The sequence below is a fragment of the Myotis daubentonii genome, chromosome 4 (assembly GCF_963259705.1).
Source record: "Myotis daubentonii chromosome 4, mMyoDau2.1, whole genome shotgun sequence".
In the NCBI taxonomy this organism is placed as follows: domain Eukaryota; kingdom Metazoa; phylum Chordata; class Mammalia; order Chiroptera; family Vespertilionidae; genus Myotis; species Myotis daubentonii.
In genome coordinates, this window is record NC_081843.1 from 73,710,940 (window position 1) to 73,734,439 (window position 23,500).

The 23,500-nt window shown below is 39.8% G+C and overlaps 1 protein-coding gene across 2 annotated transcripts in view; it reads right to left on the reverse strand.

Annotated features, from left to right (window-relative positions):
• JMY (junction mediating and regulatory protein, p53 cofactor) overlaps positions 1 to 19,245 on the reverse strand; it is a 73,638-nt gene extending 54,393 nt beyond the window's left edge. Inside the window, exon 1 of one of the 2 annotated variants that reach the window (XM_059694243.1) lies at positions 17,627 to 19,245. In XM_059694243.1, coding sequence (XP_059550226.1) covers positions 17,627 to 18,661 — 1,035 coding nt within the window. In that variant the 5' untranslated portion in view covers positions 18,662 to 19,245. The remainder of the gene's footprint in view (positions 1 to 17,626) is intronic. The other variant, XM_059694242.1, reaches the window with a different exon arrangement.
• Positions 19,246 to 23,500: the final 4,255 nt, after the last annotated feature.

Here is a 23,500-nt window from a genome sequence, read left to right on the forward strand (position 1 = left end):
TTGTCTGTTATCTATGAGTTTGTTTTTGTTCTTTCATTTCTTTATGTTTTATGTTCCACAAATGAAATCATACGTTTTTGTTCTTTTATATCTGATTTATTTCACTTGGTATTAATACCCTCAAGATACATCCATATTGTCGAAAACGGCAATATTTCATCTTTGTATGGCTGAGGAGTATTCCATTGTATATATAGCCGACCTCATACAGCTGAAAATACGTGTATAACTAAAGTAGACCCTCTGTATATGCAGATTCCCAAATTTAGATGGAAAATACTGTTATCTATCTGTGGCTGGGTGAATCCACAAATTTGAAACCCAGGGATGTGGAGGGCCAACAGTATATTTATTGGAAAAAATCCTTCTATAAGTAGACCTGTGCAGCTCAAACCCAGTTGTATATAACTGTACATACCACATCTTTAACTATTTTGTCTATTCTTTATCCATTCTATTGATGGACACTTAGGTTGTTTCCATATCTTAGCTATCCTCCTATATAATAAAAGCATAATATGCAAATTGACCAAACAACAGAATGACCAGTCAGCAGGGGGTGGGGTTGGCAAGCAGGCAGCGCCCGGCCAGCCAAGGTGTGTGCCAGCAGGCAGAGGGAGGGAACGGCATTTGGGGGTGGGGGGACGTGGCAGTGACCAGCGGCAGCAGAAGGGCGATTGGGGGGCACACCCAGTTGCTTCCCGTAGAGGAAGGCCAGACTGCGGCTTATGCCTGCTTCCCGTGGGGAGCAGGCCTAAGCCATTAGTAGAACATCCCCTGAGGACTCCCAGACTGTGAGAGGGTGCAGGTTGGGCTGAGGGACCTCCCCTACTCCAGTGCACAGATTTTCGTGCACCGGGTCTCTAGTTATAAATAAGGCTGCAATGAACAAAGGGGTACATATACCTTTTCAAATTAGTGCTTTCATATTCTTCAGTTAAATACCCAGAAGAGGAATTGCTAAATAATACTGTAGTTGCATGCTTAATATTTTGAGGAACCTTCCTCCATACTGTTTTTCACAGTGGCTGCACCAATTTACAATCCCACCAATAGAGTTAGAGGGTTCCCTTTTCTCCTCATCCTTTCCACTTGTTATTTCTAATAATTTTTATAATAGCTATTCTAACAGGTATGGGGTAATAACTAGTGGTTTTGATTTGCATTTCCCTAATAATTAGTGATGTAGAATATCTTTTCATGTGCCTATTGGCCAACTGTACATCTGAAGGAAGGTTTTATATTCTATCCCGTCTCCACTTACCCACACACAAAGGTATTTTGGCTTACAAATACAACTTTTCCAAAAGATAAGGCATAAGAAATAAGAAAATACTACATACTTCTCTTTCTGTGCTCATCTATCTATTATTTATAAGTAGATAAATCTTGTGTTGAATCAGCTGTTAAGCTACAATTGAAAAGAAGTATTATAAAAAGAACAGCAGCTGTATGAATGATCAATTTATAATTACAGCACTTAAGTCCCAGAAATTAATTCTAACTGGTGGCACAGGTACTCACTTCCAACACAGCTTTACCACCTCAAGACTACAGCTATCAGAAACATAATAACCAGATTAAGGAAGGATAGAACAAGAAAACTGTATTAAAAAAAACCCCACAATTATAGTGCTTACAATGAATTATAAACTATCTTTTTATAGTTTTAAAGGCAATAATTCTCTCCTTACAAGAAAATGTACATTCACAGAAGCCCTTTAACTTTTATTCCACTTGAAAATGGAAAACATTCAAGATTATTTTCTATGAAGTTTTAGTAATAGCAGAAATTAAAAGAATGAGGGGGGGGGAACAAAAATAGTAGCAACATTTCTCAATTGTAAAGTTCTCCAGAGTCATTTACAAGTGATCAAATGCCATGATTCAACAGTAAGACAATCCTCAGACACAAGGTTTCTTTGAGCTCTTCTTACAGAGACACTAAAGTAAATGTTAACACAACAAACAGTTTAGATACTATTTTCTGCCAAAACAAAATCAAGTCATAATTCCACTCTACACAACTATGTGCAATGAAAAAAGAAAATCAATTATTCTATTTAAATATTAACACATTTATATATATTATTTCCCACATGCCTTTTATTCTCAAACAGAACAGCACAGTACTTTACAAAGCTATTATGCAGTAACTAAACTTAATACTCTTGCAGAGAAGCCCAAGGCATCTCACCTAACACTGCTAATTTATTAATTTGTCTTCTTTGCTATAAAGTTTCATGTTTTTCCAACATTACCTTACCTTAAAACCAATTATAGCTTCATTGGCAATCTATTTTAATCTAAGTATCTGCAAATAATGTTTAAGTAAAGGAAATGAATTTTAAAACTTCAAAAGATAGAATTTACTAATAAGCACCAGGCTTTTTTAGACTCTAAACCATGTCCTATAATTCGTGATAAAAAAAATTCAACTGCTAAAAGAACATAACCACTAATCCAGCGGTTCTCAATTTGTGGGTCGCGACCCCTCTGGGGGTCGAACGACCCTTTCACAGGGGTTGCCTAAGACCATCCTGCATATCAGATATTTACATTATGATTCATAACAGTAGCAAAATTACAGTTATGAAGTAGCAACGAAAATAACTTTATGGTTGGGGGTCACAACATGAGGAACTGTATTTAAAGGGCCAGAAGGTTGAGAACCACTGCACTAATCTGTTATAATAACAATTTAATTTTCTATTTTGCTAACCCAAACTGACGAAATCCAGGAAATAAACTTGAGCTGCTGACATTTCAGGTCATATAAACTACAAAATGTGCAAGGTGCTATAAGATAATGCACATTAAAGAAAAAAGTAGAAAGAAGCCCTAGCCAGTTTTTCTCAGGGGTTAGAGCAGCCCATGGACTGAAGTGTTTAGGGTTCAATTCTGGTCAAAGCACATACTGTGGTTGCAGACCCGATCCCCAGCCCTGGTAGGGGCGCGTGTGGGAGGCAACCGGTCAATGTGTCTGTCTTTTATTCCACTTGAAAATGGAAAACATTCAAGATGATTTTCTATGAAGTTTTAGGAATAGCAGAACTATTAATGTTCAAAACACATCAATGTTTTTCTCTGTCTCTACCCTCCTTTCCACTCTCTCTAAAAATCAATGGGAAAAATATCCTCAGGTGAGGGTTAACAAACAAACAAACAAATAGTAGAAAGAAAGTTGGATTATGTGGGATTAAGGATGTTTGAAGTGTATAGGAAAAGCCTGAATTTAAATATAGAAAATGCAGATTGGCTAAATTTGAGAAGACACACTGATAGACATTAACTGAGTCAGAATGTAGATGGATTTGAATGAGAATACAACATGCCTGCAAAGGATGATTTCATAAGGGCTCAAGTACAACCAACATAATAAAGATGAACAACAGAAATACAGAGGAAAGAAGGAACAGGGGCCTAAGAATGTAAAGGTGGAATTATTCCTGCTCAGAAGCTGACACATCTCTCATGCAATTTTAGGAAGTTATTTTATTCTCTGGGTACCGTTTTTTCCCCACCTCCCTGATTTAATCCTGATAAATCTAGGCTCTTAACCTACTACAAGGTCTTAATTATTGATTCTTAAAACAGAAACAAAGCTCTGCTTGTTGCCAAATTTCTCTAGGGCAAGGACCCACAACTTTTAACAGGTTCTTAAAGGAGTCAGCGACAACAGTTAAAAACATTTTTTTTTCCATGAACCTATTATAATCACTGCAACAGAAAAAAATCGCAAAACCACCCTGTGCCACTTACTACTTTCCCCAGTGCCATTCAACTTGGTTTCTAACTGAGTAACCTATTACAAATACAGGACAGGAAGACACCTACTGTTTAATCATGGAGTCCCCATCCAGTACCTTGCCAACCAGAGTTAGTTCAAGGGTAATTCCTCTGACATCATGATTATAGGATTGCTACTATCCTTGAAAATCTTGGAGTAATTTTGAAGTCCTAGATAGAAAATTTAGAAGCTAAACTCTTTTGGGCAGTTTCATAGATTTCTTCCCATCTCTAATGTGTTAAACCCAAGACTGAATGCCTCATTTTTTTCTTAATTAGGAAGATGTTAAAGAAACAACATAATCCAAAAATAGTATCTTCACCATTACATTATTATCAAGATATGCAAATCATAATGAAAACGGGTAACTCAGGATTAGCAAAGGAAAAGCAATGAAACTGGATCTGTGGGCATGGGATCTACATTAGGTCTACCTAAGACTTACTTACCAGGTCTGTTTCCGCAACTGACTAGTAAAGACCAATGCCACATACATTTTTCACATTCACAAAGTACACTGCTCAACTCTGTTATTGTTTTGTAAAACTGTTCAATCATTTTAATTTTATTTCCATGTTAATCATTGATTATTTGTTAATAACTGTTAATTCTAAAATTCAATTTTAGAAAGTATAAGGGCCACTGTCAATAAGGACTCATTCTGATACTTTAAAAATCGATTTTCAGATCCTTTACTTCATATATAAGTGGTAAATTAGACTTCATTTTACTCCTGGGAAAATACATGCTTTTAGTTAAAATGTTAGCTGCATGCAAACCAACTTTAAAAAGCAGATCAAAGAACATCTACTGAGCACCTACTGTGTATAGAAGCCCTGAAGGCCCTAGATGGTTTGGCTCAGGGGATAGAGCAGTGATGGCGAACCTTTTGAGCTGGGCGTGTCAGCATTTTGAAAAACCCTAACTTAACTCTGGTGCCGTGTCACATATAGAAATTTTTTGATATTTGCAACCATAGTAAAACAAAGATGTATATTTTTGATATTTATTTTATATATTTAAATGCCATTTAACAAAGAAAAATCAACCAAAAAAATGAGTTCACGTGTCACCTCTGACACGCGTGTCATAGTTCACCATCACTGGGATAGAGCATCGACCTGCGGACTGAAGGGTCCCAGGTTCGATTCCAGTCAAGGGCACATGCCCGGGTTGCGGGCTCGATCCCCAGTGTGGGGCGTGCAGGAGGCAGCCGATCAATGATTCTCTCTCATCATTGATGTTTCTATCTCTCTCTCCCTGACCCTTCCTCTCTGAAATCAATAAAAATATATTAAAATATATATATATATATATATATATATATATATACATATTTTTTTAAAAAAGCAGCACTGGAGGATTTGAGACATAGGAAAATAAAATAAAATCCATCTTTGTCTCTTAGGGACTTACAATGTATTTTAAAGAGCAGAAGGGGTTCCCACAAACAGAAAAACACAGGGCAGCACTTATGGATGATATGAGCCGAATGTAACATAACACCTCTCTGATCTCTGAATTTCTGATAGAAATTCCTCTTGTTTCTGACAGTGGTCAGAAACGGCTTTCTACAGGACGTTTCTGACCTGGCCCAGGTAAGAAAGGTAGAACGTAGACAAGCAAAAAAAGCAAGACATGGGGGAAGGAGGGTCCTGTACAATGGAGCATGATATATGATTAATTCAGTGAAAATGGTGAAAAGAGCTTGGTTAGAATAATGAAAGGTTCATGTAGAGAAGAGAAATAATAATACTGGCAGGCTAACTCAAATGATCCTGAATGTTAGGAATCTGGACTCTCTCTTCAGGAATGAAAGAGTTCATTGATGTGTGTGTGTGTGTGTGTGTGTGTGTGTGTGTATTTGGGAGCAAAGTATAGAAAGTTTATATTGCAAGAAAGATGCTGGAAGAAAGCTAAAACTAGTCTAGGGATGAAATAGTGAGAGATTAAGCTAAAATAGCTTCAGGAGTGACATGGAAAAGCAGTAATTAATGCTGAGTGCGATTCCACAGTTCTTAAGTTCTAAAATTTATATTTAACATTTCTGAATTGGTATGCATTTACAAATCAACGTGGACATAAAACACAGTGTTGCTTTGCCTACATTGAAAAAACTGTCCCAAATTGATCATGTGTCATAATCAATCAGAACCAACAAACACTGGATTTGGAAGAACTGAACAATTCTGAGAATTAATGGAAGCGAAGCACTTCCAGAGAAATAGCAAAGACTTAGATTAAAAGCGGCTGCATCAGATAGAGCCACAGACCAAGTCAGGGATGGCAGATGGAGAATATGCTCTGGCCCAGCCACTGTGGCTCAGTGGTTGAGTGTCAACCTATGAACTAGGAGGTGATGGTCTGATTCCCTCAATTCCTGATCAGGGAATAAAAATCAACAACTTATAAAACTTCAACTTATAAAAATTCAAAAGCTATATCTTCAAAAGTAAAAACCATGACCTGTGGCACAACAATAATGTGCTATAATCCTCCTTCTACCAATTATTTCACTGTATTTTCCAAGATTGCTACTTGACCCTAAAGGTACTTGACCTAGGCATGTGCCCTGACCAGGAATGGAGGGAATCGAACGGGTCAGCTTTATGGTGAATATATCCAGCCCTGCTATACTTTTCAAGTCATTAAGCTAGAAAAAGGGTTTAGGATTATTTCCAGAAAAAAAATTTGTAATTACAGTGCTGTCCTTGTAAAGACTGGAGTAAACTTGGCACATATTTCATAGCAATGGCTTCACATTTCAGAAAGTGAACATTATGATATTGGTTCAGTTAGCCCGATTACCTATATTATATATACAATTCAAAGGTGAGATAAAGCAAAATCTACATTAACTAATTAGACCTCGTACCCCAAAATGCTGTAATAAGAACACTTACAAAATCTAATACTTCATCTATTGAATAAAATTAATTACATTATTTATAATAAAGAAAACACCAAAAGTATACCCAATTGTCCAAAACCAGATTAATTTTCCACTCCTTTCCAACCAAACATGAACAGCAATTTTCAAAAAAAAAAAAAAAATCAGCATATGAAAATACGTACATTTTCTAAATAAGAAATAAAATTCTGAATTCTTTGAAAAACATACTAAATAAAGATGGAGGAAAAAGTTGACTATTAAACATGTACCATAAAGACACATTTGTGGTTCCCCCCCCCCCACATAAAGGCAATATTTTAAGTGGTGGCTGGACTTCTTAACCACACAACCCACAAAAATGACTACCCAAAAATAGAGGTAAATTTGTACAAGTACAATGAAAAATATTAGAATACAACATTTTGCAAGAGCAAGTATTAAAATACGGGTCAGAAAAAATAAAATAAAATACGGGTCAGAAATGTCAGCACTTTAAAGAAAGGCAAGTTCAATTAAAAAGAATAAGTGAAATAGTCTTATTTCAAGTTTTAGGTTTCATAGGCTCAATGTATAGAGTAAAACCTGTTCAAGAACCAACTCCCAAGGCCCTCCAGGGAGCCAGAGACTTTATAACACACTATTTACAAACATATCAACAGGCTTCACTGTGAGTTTGCATATAATTTCCTTTTACTAAAATAACGAATGTTATGCATTGCCACGAATTTTTTAAGTTTAAATATTATTACGATAATAATCCTAGCCCCCTTTCTCTCTTAATCCTTCATTTCTTTAACTCTACCTGTGATAACCTTTTCATTTTCCTTTAGCAAACCCAATACCAAAATTCACATGACAGAGGCAGGATTTTCAAATAAAAACAAGGAAAGTTAACATCCTTAACTGCCTTCCTCTCCCACCTAGCCAAAAAAATTAAGCCAATTATTTAGTAACTAGAGTCCTGGTGCACGAAATTCATGCATGCGAATAGCCCCTAGACCTGGCCAGTGATCAGGGCCAATCGGGGACTTCCAGCTGCCGGTCGGGGCCTTCCTTCCCAGATGCCGACTGCCAACCAGGGCCTTCCTTCATTCCGCACCACCCCCTGTGAGCAATAGATACAACTCCCAGTCTCCCGGTTGAACTCCTGAGGGGACAATTTGCATATTAGGCTTCTATAGGGATAGATGTTATCAGGGGGAAGGGGGGGGATAATATTAACTATTTGATGTTATGAACTAATTACTTAAAATGGGAATAAACAGTGAGAAGGAGGAGGTATTTTTTAGATTGTAGCTTAGAATATACCAAATGCCCTAGGTCAAAGATGGTGAACCTTTTGAGCTCAGTGTGTCAGCATTTTGAAAAACCCTAACTTAACTCTGGTGCCATGTCACATATAGAAATTTTTTGATATTTGCAACCATAGTAAAACAAAGACTTATATTTTTTTATATTTATTTTATATATTTAAATGCCATTTAACAAAGAAAAACCAACCAAAAAAATGAGTTCGCGTGTCACCTCTGACACGTGTGTCATAGGTTCGCCATCACTGCCCTAGGTTCTACTGTGTGTACGTGTGTGTGGGAGTAATCTTTGGGATTACAGGTTTCTCTACTCACAGACAACATTGTTGATTGTAATATATGTACATAATCAAAGTTTATGAAAAACAATCAGCCAGTCACTATTAATGTTTTTGTCCAGTGATGAGACATTAACCATGTACTTTAATTTGACAATGGTTAAGTAGTTTATCAGCCTCACTCCCTTTCTACAGGGATGAAGATAGCCCAGTGGTTAAGAAAGCAGGTGGGCATCTAATCTGTCAGGCTTAGATTTGAATCAGATTCTGTATATTAGATATGTTATCTTGGACAAATTTTTCTATTTCTTTGAACCTATTTCCTCTACTGCAAAATCCCTACCTCTTAGGTTGATATGAAGATTAATATAAATAAGAGTTAACATTTACCATGTCCATACTACCCAAAGCAATCTATAGATTCAATGCAACCCCCATTAAAATACCAATGGCATACTTCAAAGATCTAGAAAAAACTCTCTAAAAATTCATCTGGAAAAAAAAAAAAGACCCTGAATAGCTGCAGCAATCTTGAGAAAAAGGAACAAAGTTGGAGAAATCACAATACCAGATATTAAGCTATATTACAAACCCACTGTTCTCAAACTGCCTGGTACTAGCACAAGATGGAACAGAACAGAGAACCCAGAAATCGACCCAAGCCATTATGCTCAATTAATATTTGACAAAGGAGGCAAGAACATACAATGGAGTCAAGATAGTCTCTTCAATAAATGGTGTTGGGAAAATTGGATGGATACATGCAAAAAAAATGAAACTGGACCAACTTACACCATACGCAAAAATAAACTCAAAATGGATAAAGGACTTAAATGTAAGGCAGGAAACCATAAAAATCTTAGAAGAAATTATGGTCAGCAAAATAGCAGACCTTTGTCGTAGCAATATCTTTACTGATACAGCTCCTAGGGCAATGGAAACTAAGGAGAAAATAAACAAATGGGACTACATCAAAATAAAAAGCTTCTGCACAACAAAAGAAACCCTCAATGGAACAACAAGAAAGCCCACTGCATGGGAGAACATATTTACCAATGTTATCTCTGATAAGGGTTTAATCTCCAAAATTTATAGGGAACTCATACAACTTAACAAAAGAAAGATAAACAATTCAATCAAAAAATGGGCAAAGGACCTAAATAGACACCTTTCGAAAGAGGACATACAGAAGGCCAAGAGACATATGAAAACATGCTCAAAGTCACTAATCATCTGAGAGACGCAAATCAAAACAATGAGGTACCCTCTCACACCTGTTAGAATGGCTATCATCAACAAATCGACAAATGACAAGTGCTGGAGAGGATGCGGAGAAAAAGGAATCCTCGTGCACTGCTGGTGGGAATGCAGACAGGTGAAGCCACTGTGCAAGACAGTATGGAGATTCCTCAAAAAATTAAAAATGGAACTCCCATTTGACCCAGTGATCCCACTTCTAGGAATATATCCCAAGAAAACAGAAACACCAATCAGAAAGGATATATGCACCCCTATGTTCATAGCAGCACAATTCACCATAGCTAAGATTTGGAAATAGCCTAAGTGCCCATCAGCAGATGAGTGGATTAGAAAACTGTGGTTCATCTACACAATGGAACACTATGCTGCTGTAAAAAAGGAATTCTTACCATTTGCAATAGCATGGATGGAACTAGAGAGCATAAGCTAAGCGAATTAAGCCAATCAGAGAAAAGTAAATATCATATGATCTCACTCATTTGTGGACTATAATGAACAATATAAAATGATGAACAAAAGTAGAACCAGAGTCATAGAAGCATCTAATAGACTGTCCAACCTAAGAGGGAATGCAGGAGGTGAGGGGGTAAGAGATCAACCAAAGGACTTGTATGCATGCATATGAGCATAACCAATGGACACAGACAGTAGAGGGGGGGAGTGTGAGGGCATGGGTTGGGGGCAGCCGGGGAGAGGTCAATGGGGGGAAAAGGAGACTTATGTAATACATTAAACAGTAAGTAATTTAAATTTTTTTTAAAAGTTAACATTTACCAAGTATTTACTAGTCTAAGTATTTTACATAAAACCTATTTTAAATCACTCTATGAGGCAGCAGTATTATTCTCCTCAGTTTACAGATGAGGAAGCTAAGGTACTGAAGAGAATTAGGTAGGCCCAAATTCACAAAACTATTAAGTAGAGGACCAGGAAACAAACTCTTGAAACCTACCTATTAGCTTCTATCTACAGACTAACAGAGATAATATACTTAAAGATATCCCCACAATACTTGACCCACAGGAAGCATTCAATAAAGGTTATTGTGATTACTGAAAACTAGAACCTCATATACTTCTCTACACATAGGTCACTCCAGTTAGGCCTTGTTATTGTCCATAGAAGACAAAGATTCACCTAGATAAGGAAGGTGAAGAGGAAGAAAGACTTAGAGAAATAATTTTAGGAATTAAACATTCATTTTGTTAGTACAACTTCAACAAGCTATCAAAAACTAATGGGAAAAGCAGTTTGAATACTGAAACTACTAGTATAGGGAAAAGTACAAAAAACAATACACCTTCAAGCTCAGCTAAGGAACAAAGTGAGGACAAGAAAACAAACACAAAAACAGGAAGAAACACTACTCCTGGCCTCTTCTAATGCCCTCTGCATCCAAAAATTAATTAGGGCTTTTTTAAAGCCTAAAAACCCTAGCAACATTGGATAATCACATTATTGCAGGGAGACCTAAACCTGGACACTAGCACATAAAACAAGTGGCCTAAGTCCCAACCCTTGCAACACTGTGCTTATAAACTACCCTACATTCCTTTAAAAGGACACTGTAACTTCACTTTACAAACAGGAAACTAAAGTTAGAGGATGGAAAGTGACAACCTAAGACCAAGCAACAAGTATCAGAATTAGGACAAAAACACAGATTTTCCTGAGCCATGTCTAATAAATTTTCTTTCCACTAAGCACAAATTAATGACAGTGTAGTAAAATGCTTCTCAACTAATTCCTACCATCAGGATGACCTGGTAACCAATTTTATTTTCACAAAGAAAATGACCATTCTTGTTTATCGCTGTCTTCTCCCAGTGACTACTTACTTGAAGGCACTATTTGTTGAATAAACTAAGCTCCCCCAAGTCATCACCCTCAAACCTTAAAGTTACAAATAAAATCCCAAGTTATTAAAGGAACTTCATACATTTATTCATAAGACAATGCTCCTCTATACAAAATGTCTACATCAGGCTTCTTTTTATTTCATAGCCTATTCTACAAAACCCTGAACAATGTGAAAATAGTATATTATATGCAATATGACCATATAAAATCTTAAATTCAAAGACAAAAGCATAAAAAGGAAATTCCCTACATTTAAGAAAACTCACAAAATTTTCTAGCTTTTTGCTGAATGAATCCTTCTCTGGTTTTAATAACTTACATATTGTGTTAAGGCTACTTGGTATTTACAGTCCCCTACAAGAAGCTTGAAAAGCCAAATGAACTTCACCTCCACCACACACACTCCTCCAAAAAGCACCAAGAATTATTATTTAGTCTTTACTGCCTATGCCTCTTACCCTTGCAACTTAGTTTTTTGCCTATCCACAACTGAGGGAATAGGTCAGATTCAGAGGGAGCAGATTCTGGCCTTTTAAAAAAGAGTAAAAGAAGCCATAGGAAACTTTTCATTAAAAACAAAACAAAGCAGACATACATTTAACCAAATAGGGAAGGCCACCTTGTGCTTTGAAGTCCCACTTCCAATAATATTCTACAGTCAATGAAAGATCAAATAAAGCAGCAATGGAGAACAGTGAGAGACTGATTAAAGTTACATGAACATTTGGGGAGTGAAGATTGCTAATTCAAACATTCTGCCTTTATGTTTGACAAACTAAGCCTCTTGTTCACCTTCTCCCTTCAACACACACATCCCCCGCCCCCCGGTCCCGCCCCTTATACTCAAATTACTAAAGTGTCTGTCCAACTTGACCTTGTTTTAGCAAGGAGGAAACATGCCCGATTTCATGTTTGTGAAATATTTGGTGGGCTGGGCATCATGTGATGTTAAATGGCAAGCAGAGAAAACAACACGTAAATTAGTTATCAGGAAAACTGCCATCCTGTCACCAGTCTCCATGTTTCTGCTTCACAAAAGTGCTAAACTAGAGGCATATATTCATATTTTTTTTCTATACTTATCTCTTTTTTCAGTGATATGAAAAATGACCAAAAATTTATTTGAGCACAGGATTGAAGAAAATGATTAGTATCTAAGTAATTATTTTAACAGCTTCCAGCTTTCAAGTCTTTCATCATAACTCTCAAGAATCCCACAAAATTTACTTAGCTTCATTATTCCGTAACTGTATTTAACAGGACAGCAGTTTGCACTATTTTCATGGAAATATACAGGCAGAACAGCTCTCTTCATTGCAATACACTGTCTTTCCCCAGCGTGCTTCTACTATTTATACCCACCTAATCATGGATCATAGCTCACTGACCCAATAAAGTCCAACATCCGAGGGCTCCTGTCACTTCTATAATGTATATAGTTGGGGTTTTAGCAAGTCTCTAAAGTTTTATAGCTAACCTTAGTTTTCCAGAAAACTTAGGAGAGTCATAATTGAGAGGAGAGGTAATAAGCAAACAGTCTTGTTAGAGCTCCTTGCTCCTTCTGTTAAATAACCTCAGAAGTTAGGATTTGTTTTTGGCTGAGTCACTTTTTGTTGTTGTTAATCCTCACCCAGAGAAATTTTTCCATTGATTTCTTAAAGCAGAGAGGAAGAAGGGAGAGAGACACAAGAGAAACATCATTTGAGAGACACATCTATTGGTTGGGTCGGGGAGCGACCTGAAATTCAGGTATGTGCCCTTGACCTCAATCAAACCCTCAACCCTTCAGTCCTCTGACAAATGCTCTATCCACTAAGCGAAACAGGCTAGGTCATTTTAACATACAAATGTCTTAAGGAAAAGTAGGAATGGCAGGAAGGGCACACAGTTGGACTAAGATAAATCTATGTTTGAATCTGAATTTGGTCACTCCTTAGTTGTTTAACCTTGACCAAATCTGTGTAACATCTTTAAGTTTCAACTTCTGCTTCAGCAAAATATGTAAAAACAAAACACCACTTAGCTCAAAAGATAGTGGGGAGGATGTAAGGAGAATGTGAAGTGCCCAATACCTAAGTCGCCAATAAATCAGTTACATTGCCTGAGAGAAATATTGAGTTGAAAACTCTAGAGAATCCTTATTACATGAAAGAGACCATTAACACTTCTTGGAAGTCTCCTTTATAAATACCAGACACTTTGTTGGGCACTTTTTCATACTGTCTTAATTAAATCTTAAAATATCCTTTAAGTATTTTCCCCATTTCCCTGTTTTAAGAGTTTAAATAACTAAGCAGGTTACAGAGGTGGTAAGTCTATATTCGAATCCAGGTGGTTCTGATTCCAAACCCTGGGTAGGCTCTGGTTACTGTGTGCTTTATGTGGATGGCTACTTATGTAAACATATGCTGCTTTCAAACAGTGGTTTCAACTAGAAAGAAGTTAGAATTGAGGACAGTTTTACAAACATAATAAATTCCTAAGTGAACAATGATTTATAGATCTTAATCAAGCCTACCATCATAGTTATTAAGGTTTGTTATCTAAAAGACCACAAATAATAATTTCAAGAATAATTGTCCTTATACAGAAACCATTATTACAAAACCTAAGTCATCAAAAGTAAGCCATAGTATGGGCCACCCATTGCACACACACTATAATACAATCTTCAGCTCTGACCAATGACCTAGGCTATTGCTGAAACCATTCCAAGAGACCTTGGTGGCACTTAATTCACTCAGGGATTTGAGTGCCTGTTGTATAAATAGCATTATTTACAGTAAACTCTTGTAAAAGTCCAAGACAAACCTACCCTATAATAAATTTGACACTTCATTTATATTCAAGATTGAGGTCCTAAGTGGTATACAATTCATATGTAATCTAAAAATAAGTTCTAAGTACTGTATAAATTATAGCTCTTCCCAAACTTATTTCCAGTCAAATGACCAAATTTGTGAATCATTAACAAAAACTTTTAGCAGAAAACTTAAGGTTTAATTCTTCAATATTTCAAAAGCCAAGGATAAAGGAATACTTCTTATAACTCAATCTTAAGTGTATTCCAAAAATTAAACTCCAATATTGTTTACAAAGCATACCAGCCATGGGTGCTAATTTACAAAGCACATAATTTACATTTGTGGTTTTAAAGCTCTTTTTGAAAAACACATTTAGGAGTTTGATAAAAGCCTTTCTCCAAAAATGCAAACATGCCTATGCATATAAAATGTTACATGCCCATTAAAGTCCAAATATAGTTCCCCTCAACTTATAGGGAACTCACCAACCTCAGATAAAGACCCCTTATTTAGGAAATCATTTACATTTTTAAGAGATCTTTCTCCTAGCTTTTCAATAGCATGGTCCCTTGAGTAATTTACATTTGTCATTTTATAAAAACTTATTTACCCACAACTTGACATTAACAGGACACTTCTTCCAAACCCTTTAAATCCTTACAATACTAAAAACAAACTCTGGTGTCCTTTGTCCACTAATATTAAGAATGCTCACAAGATGTGTGGCCCTGAACTAGGGGGTGGCAAAGAAGAGAATTCCAAGATATTGTCAAGGCCAGTAACCTTGAAAAGTTTATAATCTATTTGCACAGTCTGTTCTATTAAAAAAAAACACACACACAACTCCTTTCAACAATTTACTGACTATTTTGAACAAAAACAGGTGTAGTTTTTAAGATGAAACCATTAGCCCTAACAGATCTGGCACAGTTCATAGAGCATCGGCCTGTGGACCAGAGGGTCCTGGGTTCGGTTCTTGTCTTGTTTGCAGACTCCTGCCTGGCCCTGGGCTGTGCAGAAGGCAACCAATTGATGTGTTACTCTCACATTGATGCTTCTCTCTGTCTTTCCCTCTCTCTAAAAATCAATGGACAAATATCCTCAGGTAAGGATTAAAAAAAAAAAAAAAAAAGGTGAAACCTTTACATGGATAGGAAAAGCAATTCTGTAGAAAAAGAAACCAGAAAATAGAGTCACAGAAATTAAGGAAATAACACGACCAAACAACTACATTTTTAAAGTAACTTATACCTAAGAATGTGTCTGATTTAGCAAATACACCTAGCTTAAAAAACTAGCCAACTCACAAGTCACCTTGAAAACTGGAAATACAAAAACATTGAATTAGCTGTAATTACTAAACTCAATAGAATAACTCAAAAATGACACATTCCATAAAGATTTTACCTACCAAAAAAAATTACTGCAAAATATTAAGACAGCAAAGATTTAAGCAGCTGGGGAACAAAAAACATGGCTGGTATGTTATACACCCCCATTATCATGCCCATGGCAAACATCACTAATTAATCACACCACACTTTCCCCCCATTGAGTCTCATAATTTCAACAGAACCTTCCAGTAGAAATCAGGAGGGCATTAAAACTGAACCTGTTTATTTCCTTGACAGCTGTTTTTAAAATACTATTCAAGTCAACTAAATGAAGCACCAAAAGTTTATGTATTTAACGTTCAATGAATTTATACTAAATTTTATTTATTTTGAGATGTTTCCCAACACAAAAAATCTTCTTTAAAAGTTTAAAAACTTCTTTATTAAACAGAATATGATGGTCAACATAACTTTACTTAATTAGTAAAAAATACGTTTTTAAAAATGTAAACACCCTCCCCCATGAAAGGGTTCTAGAAAACTGCAACTAACTATACTTTTGGCAGCCTTCATTTTTTACCCAATTTGAATTAAAAAAAGACAAAATAACTTTTTCTGAAGTATTAATAAAATAAAATCAGACATGCCTATAAGACTTAGGGATTAAAAAATACAAAGTATAATACATATGTATAAATCACATGAGAGAAAGAAGCACTAACTTTGTTCTTAAAATTTCAATGAAATACAGGTCAATATTAGAAATACTCTAAAGAGAATGTATGTGGCCATTTAAGATTTCTGTCCCTTACAAAAAACAATCCTAGGTAGAACAGACTCCAGAAAGGAGATGATACCAAAGGAAATAAAAACCCTGGAACGCTAGGATCATATTACAGGTGGGTAATGTTTAGCATAAAATACACTAAGTGGAAGGAGTGAAAACCTGGATTCAGGAAGTTGTATGAGAACACTGTGGGGTGAGGAAGAGTTATTTCCTAAATCCTCAAATCTAGCAAAGAAAGACCATATTCTAAAAACCAGAAGGCTCCAACTTCCTGGCCTCAATAGCAGCATTCAAGTATTATATAAATATAGATAAGGTTAACAGATGACAACACAATGTGAGGAATATAAACACTATTTACCTACCCAAGTCCAACCTCAATTGGTACTAATACTAAAAATAATAAATTGCTCTGAGAAAGTATCTTTTAGTGTCCATTAGAGGAAACTGAATATATGTGAAAATACTTTTTCAGTGAAGTTCTTTCAGAAGCTGTAAGCATAACCTCAAATTATATATATTTACGGATTGTAGAACTCCCTATGTATATCCACTCCGATCTTTTCCCCACATTGCACTATACTGCACTACTTTTTGATCCCTAAGTACAAAAGTATACTAAACATTCCTGCCCGGGGCATTTTTTCTCCCTAAAACAGGAGTGAAACACGATCTGTAAAGACTTGAAATATTCCTGAAGTGTGTCTAAAACCTTTAAGAAAACATTTGCAACCAAATGTCATTTAGTGCTTTTTCCTTTGCACAGGCCACTTACTTGGAGGGCAATGAATTTACAATTTGCCTAAGTTGCCAAACTACATATGGAGGTAAAAGCAAACCAACTTTACTCCATAAAACAATTTTGAGTAAATGAGCATGACACCAAGAAATGACACCAGGGTTAATGCCTGGGTAGTTATTGCTAGAAGGAGATTTAGAGAGCAAAGAGAAATAAATTCTCACTTCGCTTACATTTACGGGGCGCCTTTTATCCCCAAAGTGGCTTTAATCTTAGTGGCAGTACATAAACAGAGCACTTACAATACAGAACCTATCTGATAAATGGGAGAGGATATCTGAAGACTTACCAAAGCTTCTGCCGAGGGCCAGTTAAGGAAAGCCAGTTTTCCTACCACTGAAAGGAACGAAGGGGGAGGCAAGTCACAATAACCCGTCGTCTTCCTTTAACCTTGTCTAGAAAAACAAGTGTCCCAAATGTGCACCGTCTAGAGCACTCTAGACTCTAGTAGACCGAGACTCCAGCCTTTGGTAACGAGCAACGAAAAGCTGTGACTGAAGCCCCAACTTACCTCCTGGATGCGCTTCCTGGCGCGCTGGAGCACTTCTTCGTAGCCCTTCTGCCGCAGCTCGCTGAGGCTTTCGTAATACTCCTCGGGGTCGTCGGTCTCAGTGAACAGTACCTGGGAGAGGATCTTCCAACCGCAGGTGTCCAGGCCGTGGCCCAGGTAGACCTGGAGCTGGTAACACAGAGTGTCGATCTCCTGCTCCGTCATCTCCGGGGCGCCCCCAAACAGCACGGTCCACATACCCGAGGGCTCCTCGGGGAAGACCGGCAGGCACGGCTCCAGCTGCGAGTTCACCGAGCACAGCTGCTGGTGCACCGCGCGCAGGTCCTGGAAGGAGAAGAGCCCGGCCCAGCTGCACTCCTCCGCCGCGGACTCTAGTTCGGTAGCCGGTTGCTCCGGGTCGGAGAGCGCCAGGGACGCCGGGGCCGCTTCGTCCTCCCTCACCATTTCCAGCACCTCGATCTCCTCGGAGACGGCCCCGCAGGCGCTCACTACCCGCACCGAGGACACGGGGACCTCCTTGGGCGCCGGTGGGACTGCCGCAGCGGCGGCCCCCGCCACATCTCTGCCTTCCGATCCCTTCCGGACCGGCGTGGGCTTGGTCCGCACGGGGCTCCCGAGAGGGCTCTCCGCCCCTTTGGCGGCTGAACTCCGCAGCAGCGAATCCCCCCGAAGGTTGCGCGTACTCCGCGGAGAGCCGCTCTCCGCCCAGGCCGGGCTCCTCCGGGGCCCCGGGCTCCTCCCCGGAGTCGCAGAGGCAGTGGCCTCCGGCCGCCCCTTGCCCGCGGGGCTGCCCGGCCCGCGAGTCCCGTCGGACGCGGCAGCACCAGACTCGGCGCCCCCTCGCGTCCCCGCCGGCTCCCGGGAGCCGCTCCTCTGCCTCTGGGCCGTCCGGTTGTGGCAGGTTATGGCAAACTTGCCCTCGATCTCGTTCCAGGCCACAATAAAGACGAACTTGTGCTTCTCGCGCTCGTCGAACACATGGGGCCGCACAGCCACCCAGTCCGATTCGAGCGTCTCCTCCAGCGCGAACGACATGGTGGCTCCGGCGCCAGGCCGCGGGGGAGGCGACGCTGCTCCTGCCCGCCCGAGGACTCACCGGCTGGCTGCGCCGCGCCCCCCGCTCACCCTCGCCGGGCGCCTTCAGCCATCTTAGCGTCCCAGCCGGCTCTCCTCGCTTGGCCGCCCGTCCTCCCCGCACTCGGACCCGCCGCGCTCCTTTGTGGACCGGCTCGCGGGAGAGACAGACAATGCGCGTCCCTGGAGCAGGTAGTTCACATGGTCACGTGCAGCCGGATCTGTTTACAAGCCCCGCGCTGTGGCAGCACCCCGCGCCCGCCCGCCCACCGCGCGAGGCCGCGGTGCTGCGTCTGCGGCGCCCAGGAGGTAAGACGCGGGTCCCGCGCGGCCGGAAAGGCCGGCGGGCGGTGGGGGCCGGCGGTGTGTGCGTCTCCTCCGCTCGCCCGGGCCGATCTCCCCGCCTCCTCCTCTTCCCGACCGCGCGGAGCTGTCTGACGGATGGACGCGTCTCCTCAACTCTGAGCTTCGGTATCGCCACAATGTTAGCATTCGGCTGCTGACGTCGGCGGCTCCACGAGGGACGTAAACACCGGCACGTGCCGCACGCTGGTGACGCGGCGGCGGCGGCGGCGCGCACACCCCGCCCGCGCGCGCCGGCGCCGCCCCTCGGCGTCTCCCCGCCCCTCCCGCGAGCACTGCGCTCCGACCCTTTCCTCCCTGAGCTCCACCGCCTCCCGCAGGCTGCGGGGTATGAGGGGGTTAGGGTGACAGGTGTGCCCCGCGGGCCAGGTGGCCTCCGAACCCCGGGAGAAAAGGAGCAAAGGCTGAGGAACGGAGACTTTTCCAACTCCAGCCGTTCCAAGGGGGCCCTCAAATGTAAGTCCACCTCCATCCCCCTGGGGGGAGTCGGGATGGAGAAGTCCTGTATTCTGTACTCCGTAACATTACGCCAACCTTGTGATGAACTTTTGGGTTTCCCCAAAACTGTTGGATGTACCCTCACACCCTCGAGACACAATTTCATCGGTGTTTTATTGCTTCAGGTTTCATCATGGTGCAGTTCTTTGAGCCTCATTTTGAGATCATTGGTTTGAGCACTTTTGAAGTTGTGTTCAATTAGGGATTCCCAGAATGCACATGCAAAAAATAAAAATAAAAATCATGTAAATCTGGAGAATGCTGCTGTCCATACTGAACTATGATAAAACATTCTTAAAACATCCTAGTGGATCTTATGATCCAGTGTACGTTATTGGCATTTTTTTCTTATTCGTGTCCAATTCATGTTGCAGGTATTCTGCATCCGCAGTAAAGTACAATGAGCATTCGTTCTTTTACTTTTATACATATTTCAAAAACATATGCAAAATCGCTTGAATTAACCGTGCATTGTCAGCTACACTTACTTTTGCTTCAGTGTTGTCCTGACATCTGACTAAACAGCAGAAGTTTTAGCCCTATCACTCGGCAGGACATTTTAGACCTATGGATCTGCTTTGCCAGTGAAAGGGAGGGGGGCACTTTGGGCAGGATGAGCCAAGAGGGAACAGAACTGGCTTTTAAACCTTTTTGCAGTTCTTTATGTGGAACCACACATTTTCAAAGCTTGTAAATGAACTTGTGTCAACTCTCAGATGCAAATCAGAGAAGGTAGGAATAAAGAAAACCCATCACAAATAGTTATCACCATCTAAGCAAACAATAGCACATTATAGAAAAAATTTTCATCTTTTCTACTGAAGAGTTACTCCTGAAAGTTTTTCCTGATAAAAAGTGGGCATAATCACGAGGTCTCTTCATGTAATACATTATGGATCAGTCTGAATAAGAATAAGCAAACAAAGAGTATGTTTCTAGGAAACATTTTTATATACATGTATTGCAGTATTTATCCACAGATATAAAATTATGCCTTATCACTGTAGTGCTAAAGAAACTTGACTGGTGGTCACACGGGTATTAAATATTTTCCCCTAGTCCTCTGGCCACTGTGTTTTGTCAAAAGGGTTGTTTCAATGGTTCTTGTTTCCTCTATCTAAGTAATTGTTACACTAGAAATGAAAAGAAACAAACAAAAATTCCCATGGAAGGCTACTGTAGTACTCTACAATTCTTTGTTTAGGTCTGTATCTGATTGTCAAGCGAGATCTCTGAGTGTATAAATTACTTCCTGGGAATACGTAAAGCTACAGAAAAGGCACGTACACCATACTAGCTTTGAAAGGGGTTGAAAATGTTTATCTCTTGCAATTTTTTTAAACTGCTGTGAATTGTTAGGTAATCTGGGAAATGCTTTAACTCTCTAGGTCTTTTAATAAAAACCATACTAGTTTACATAGTGATTTTCTTTTTTTTTTTTTAATTAAATCTTTATTGTTCAGATTATTACATTTGTTCCTTTTTTTTTTCCCCCATAACTCCCCTCCTCCCAGTTCCCGCCCCACCCTCCGCCCTCACTCCCCACCCACTGTCCTCATCCATAGGTGCACGATTTTTGTCCAGTCTCTTCCCACATCTCCCACACCCCTTTCCCCCCCAAGAATAGTCAGTCCATTCCCTTTCTATGTCCCTGATTCTATTATAATCAACAGTTCATTCTGTTCATCAGATTATTTATTCACTTGATTCTTAGATTCACTTGTTGATAGATGCATATTTGTTGTTCATAATTTGTATCTTTACCTTTTTCTTCCTCTTCCTCTTCTTAAAGGATACCTTTCAGCATTTCATATAATCCTGGTTTGGTGGTGATGAACTCCTTTAGCTTTTCCTTATCTGTGAAGCTCTTTATCTGACCTTCAATTCTGAATGATAGCTTTGCTGGATAAAGTAATCTTGGTTGTAGGTTCTTGGTATTCATCACTTTGAATATTTCTTGCCACTCCCTTCTGGCCTGCAAAGTTTCTGTTGAGAAATCAGCTGACAGTCGTATGGGTATTCCCTTGTAGGTAACTGAGTTTCTTTCTCTTGCTGTTTTTAAGATTCTCTCTTTATCTTTTGCTCTTGGCATTTTAATTATGATGTGTCTTGGTGTGGTCCTCTTTGGATTCCTTTTGTTTGGGGTTCTCCGCGCTTCTTGGACCTGTAAGTCCATTTCTTTCACCAGGTGGGGGAAGTTTTCTGTCATTATTTCTTCAAATAGATTTTCAATATCGTGCTCTCTCTCTTCTTCTGGCACCCCTATAATTCTGATGTTGGTACGCTTGAAGCTGTCCCAGAGGCTCCTTACACTATCCTCGCATTTTTGGATTCTTTTTTCATTTTGCTTTTCCGGTTGGATGTTTTTTGCTTCCTCGCATTTCAAATCATTGACTTGATTCTTGCGCTCCTCTGGTCTGCTGTCGGGCGTCTGTATAATATTCGTTATTTCAGTCCGTGTGTGCTTAATTTCTAGTTGGTTCCCCAATATAAGATCGAGGGTCTTATTAGTTTTCGTGTAGATCTCATTAAGTTTATCGGCAGCTTCTAAACAGTTCTTGAGAGACCTTAAAAGTGTGGTTCTGAACTCTATTTCTTCCATTGACAATTTTGTCCTGTTTCTTTGTCTCCGCATTTTATAATGCTTCCTTGGTGCACCCCCTAGTGGTCTTTGTTCGCAGTCTTATAGATAAATCTTGATTGTTGTAGCTAATTCCAGGGAGGGTTTGACCTCCAGGCCAAGTGGCTATGAGAATCAGCTGTGTCAGCAGTGAGAGAACTTCTGTCCTCTAGGGAGGTGCTAATCTAGCCTTTGCCTGAGGCTATCCAGCAAATGCCTCTGTGCAGGGCTTGGGTAGGGCGGGTCGCACAGGATCAACAGGGTGGGCTGGAGAGAGCAGTTATGGCGGCTCTCAGTCCTGTCCCAAGGGGCTCTGCCTCTCTGAGTCCCAGCACCCGCTGCAAAGCTCGGAGAGAAAGCTGCACTCGCTCTGACCGAAGCCAGACAGTCCCGCTTCTCCCGTTTGAGTCTGGGTCCCTAAAGACTCGCCCAGATCTGGTGCTCAGAGTCTGCGACTCCCTCCCGATTGAAAACAACAACCGCGCCCTCCGCCGCCAGCCCGCTCCGCGCGCACTCCGCACCTCAGAATTTGACTTCAGCACTGCGCCTCCTCTGAGTGTCCGTATGCGTTTCTCTTTCCTCCTAGTTGTAGGACTTCCACTCAGCCAGCGTTCCTGTGGTTCTGGGTGATGTCCCTTCCGTTTTTTGGTTTCACTTTTGAAGTAGTTGTTCAAAGCAGCAAACTCCGGCGTTAACCTATGCCGCCATCTTGGTTCTCTACATAGTGATTTTCAAATTTCATAGCATTTTCCTGTACATATTTATTTTATCTTTATAATAATCATATAATATAGGTATGAAAGGAATAAATCTTTACATTTTATATGTAAACATAGTTTGGATTAGTTAGGTTAAACATCCCAGGATTGGGAGCAGGGGACAACTTGAGTTAAGGGCCTAATGGACATCTGTTCTAGTTAGATTCTCTCAGAAGCAGACGCTGAAAAGTCAGGAATGTCCAAATGTATTGGAGGGCAGTGGATGGTGTAACACCTGTGAAAGAAAAAGGACTGAAGTAGAATTGGAGCTCCAGACCAAAGATTAGGTGTGTGTTTTTTAAATTTTATTTTTCAATTACACTTTACATTCAATATTATTTTGTATTAGTTTCATGTGTGCTGCATAGTGTTAGACAATCATAAACTTTACAAAATATTCCTCCCAGTATTTACAGTACCCACCTGGCACTGTGCATAGTTATTACAATATTATTGACTATATTTCTTATACTGTACTTTTTAATCCCTTCACCATTTTCACCCAGTCCCCCAACCTTCCCCTCTGGCAACCATCAGTCTGTTCTCTGTATCTATGAGCTT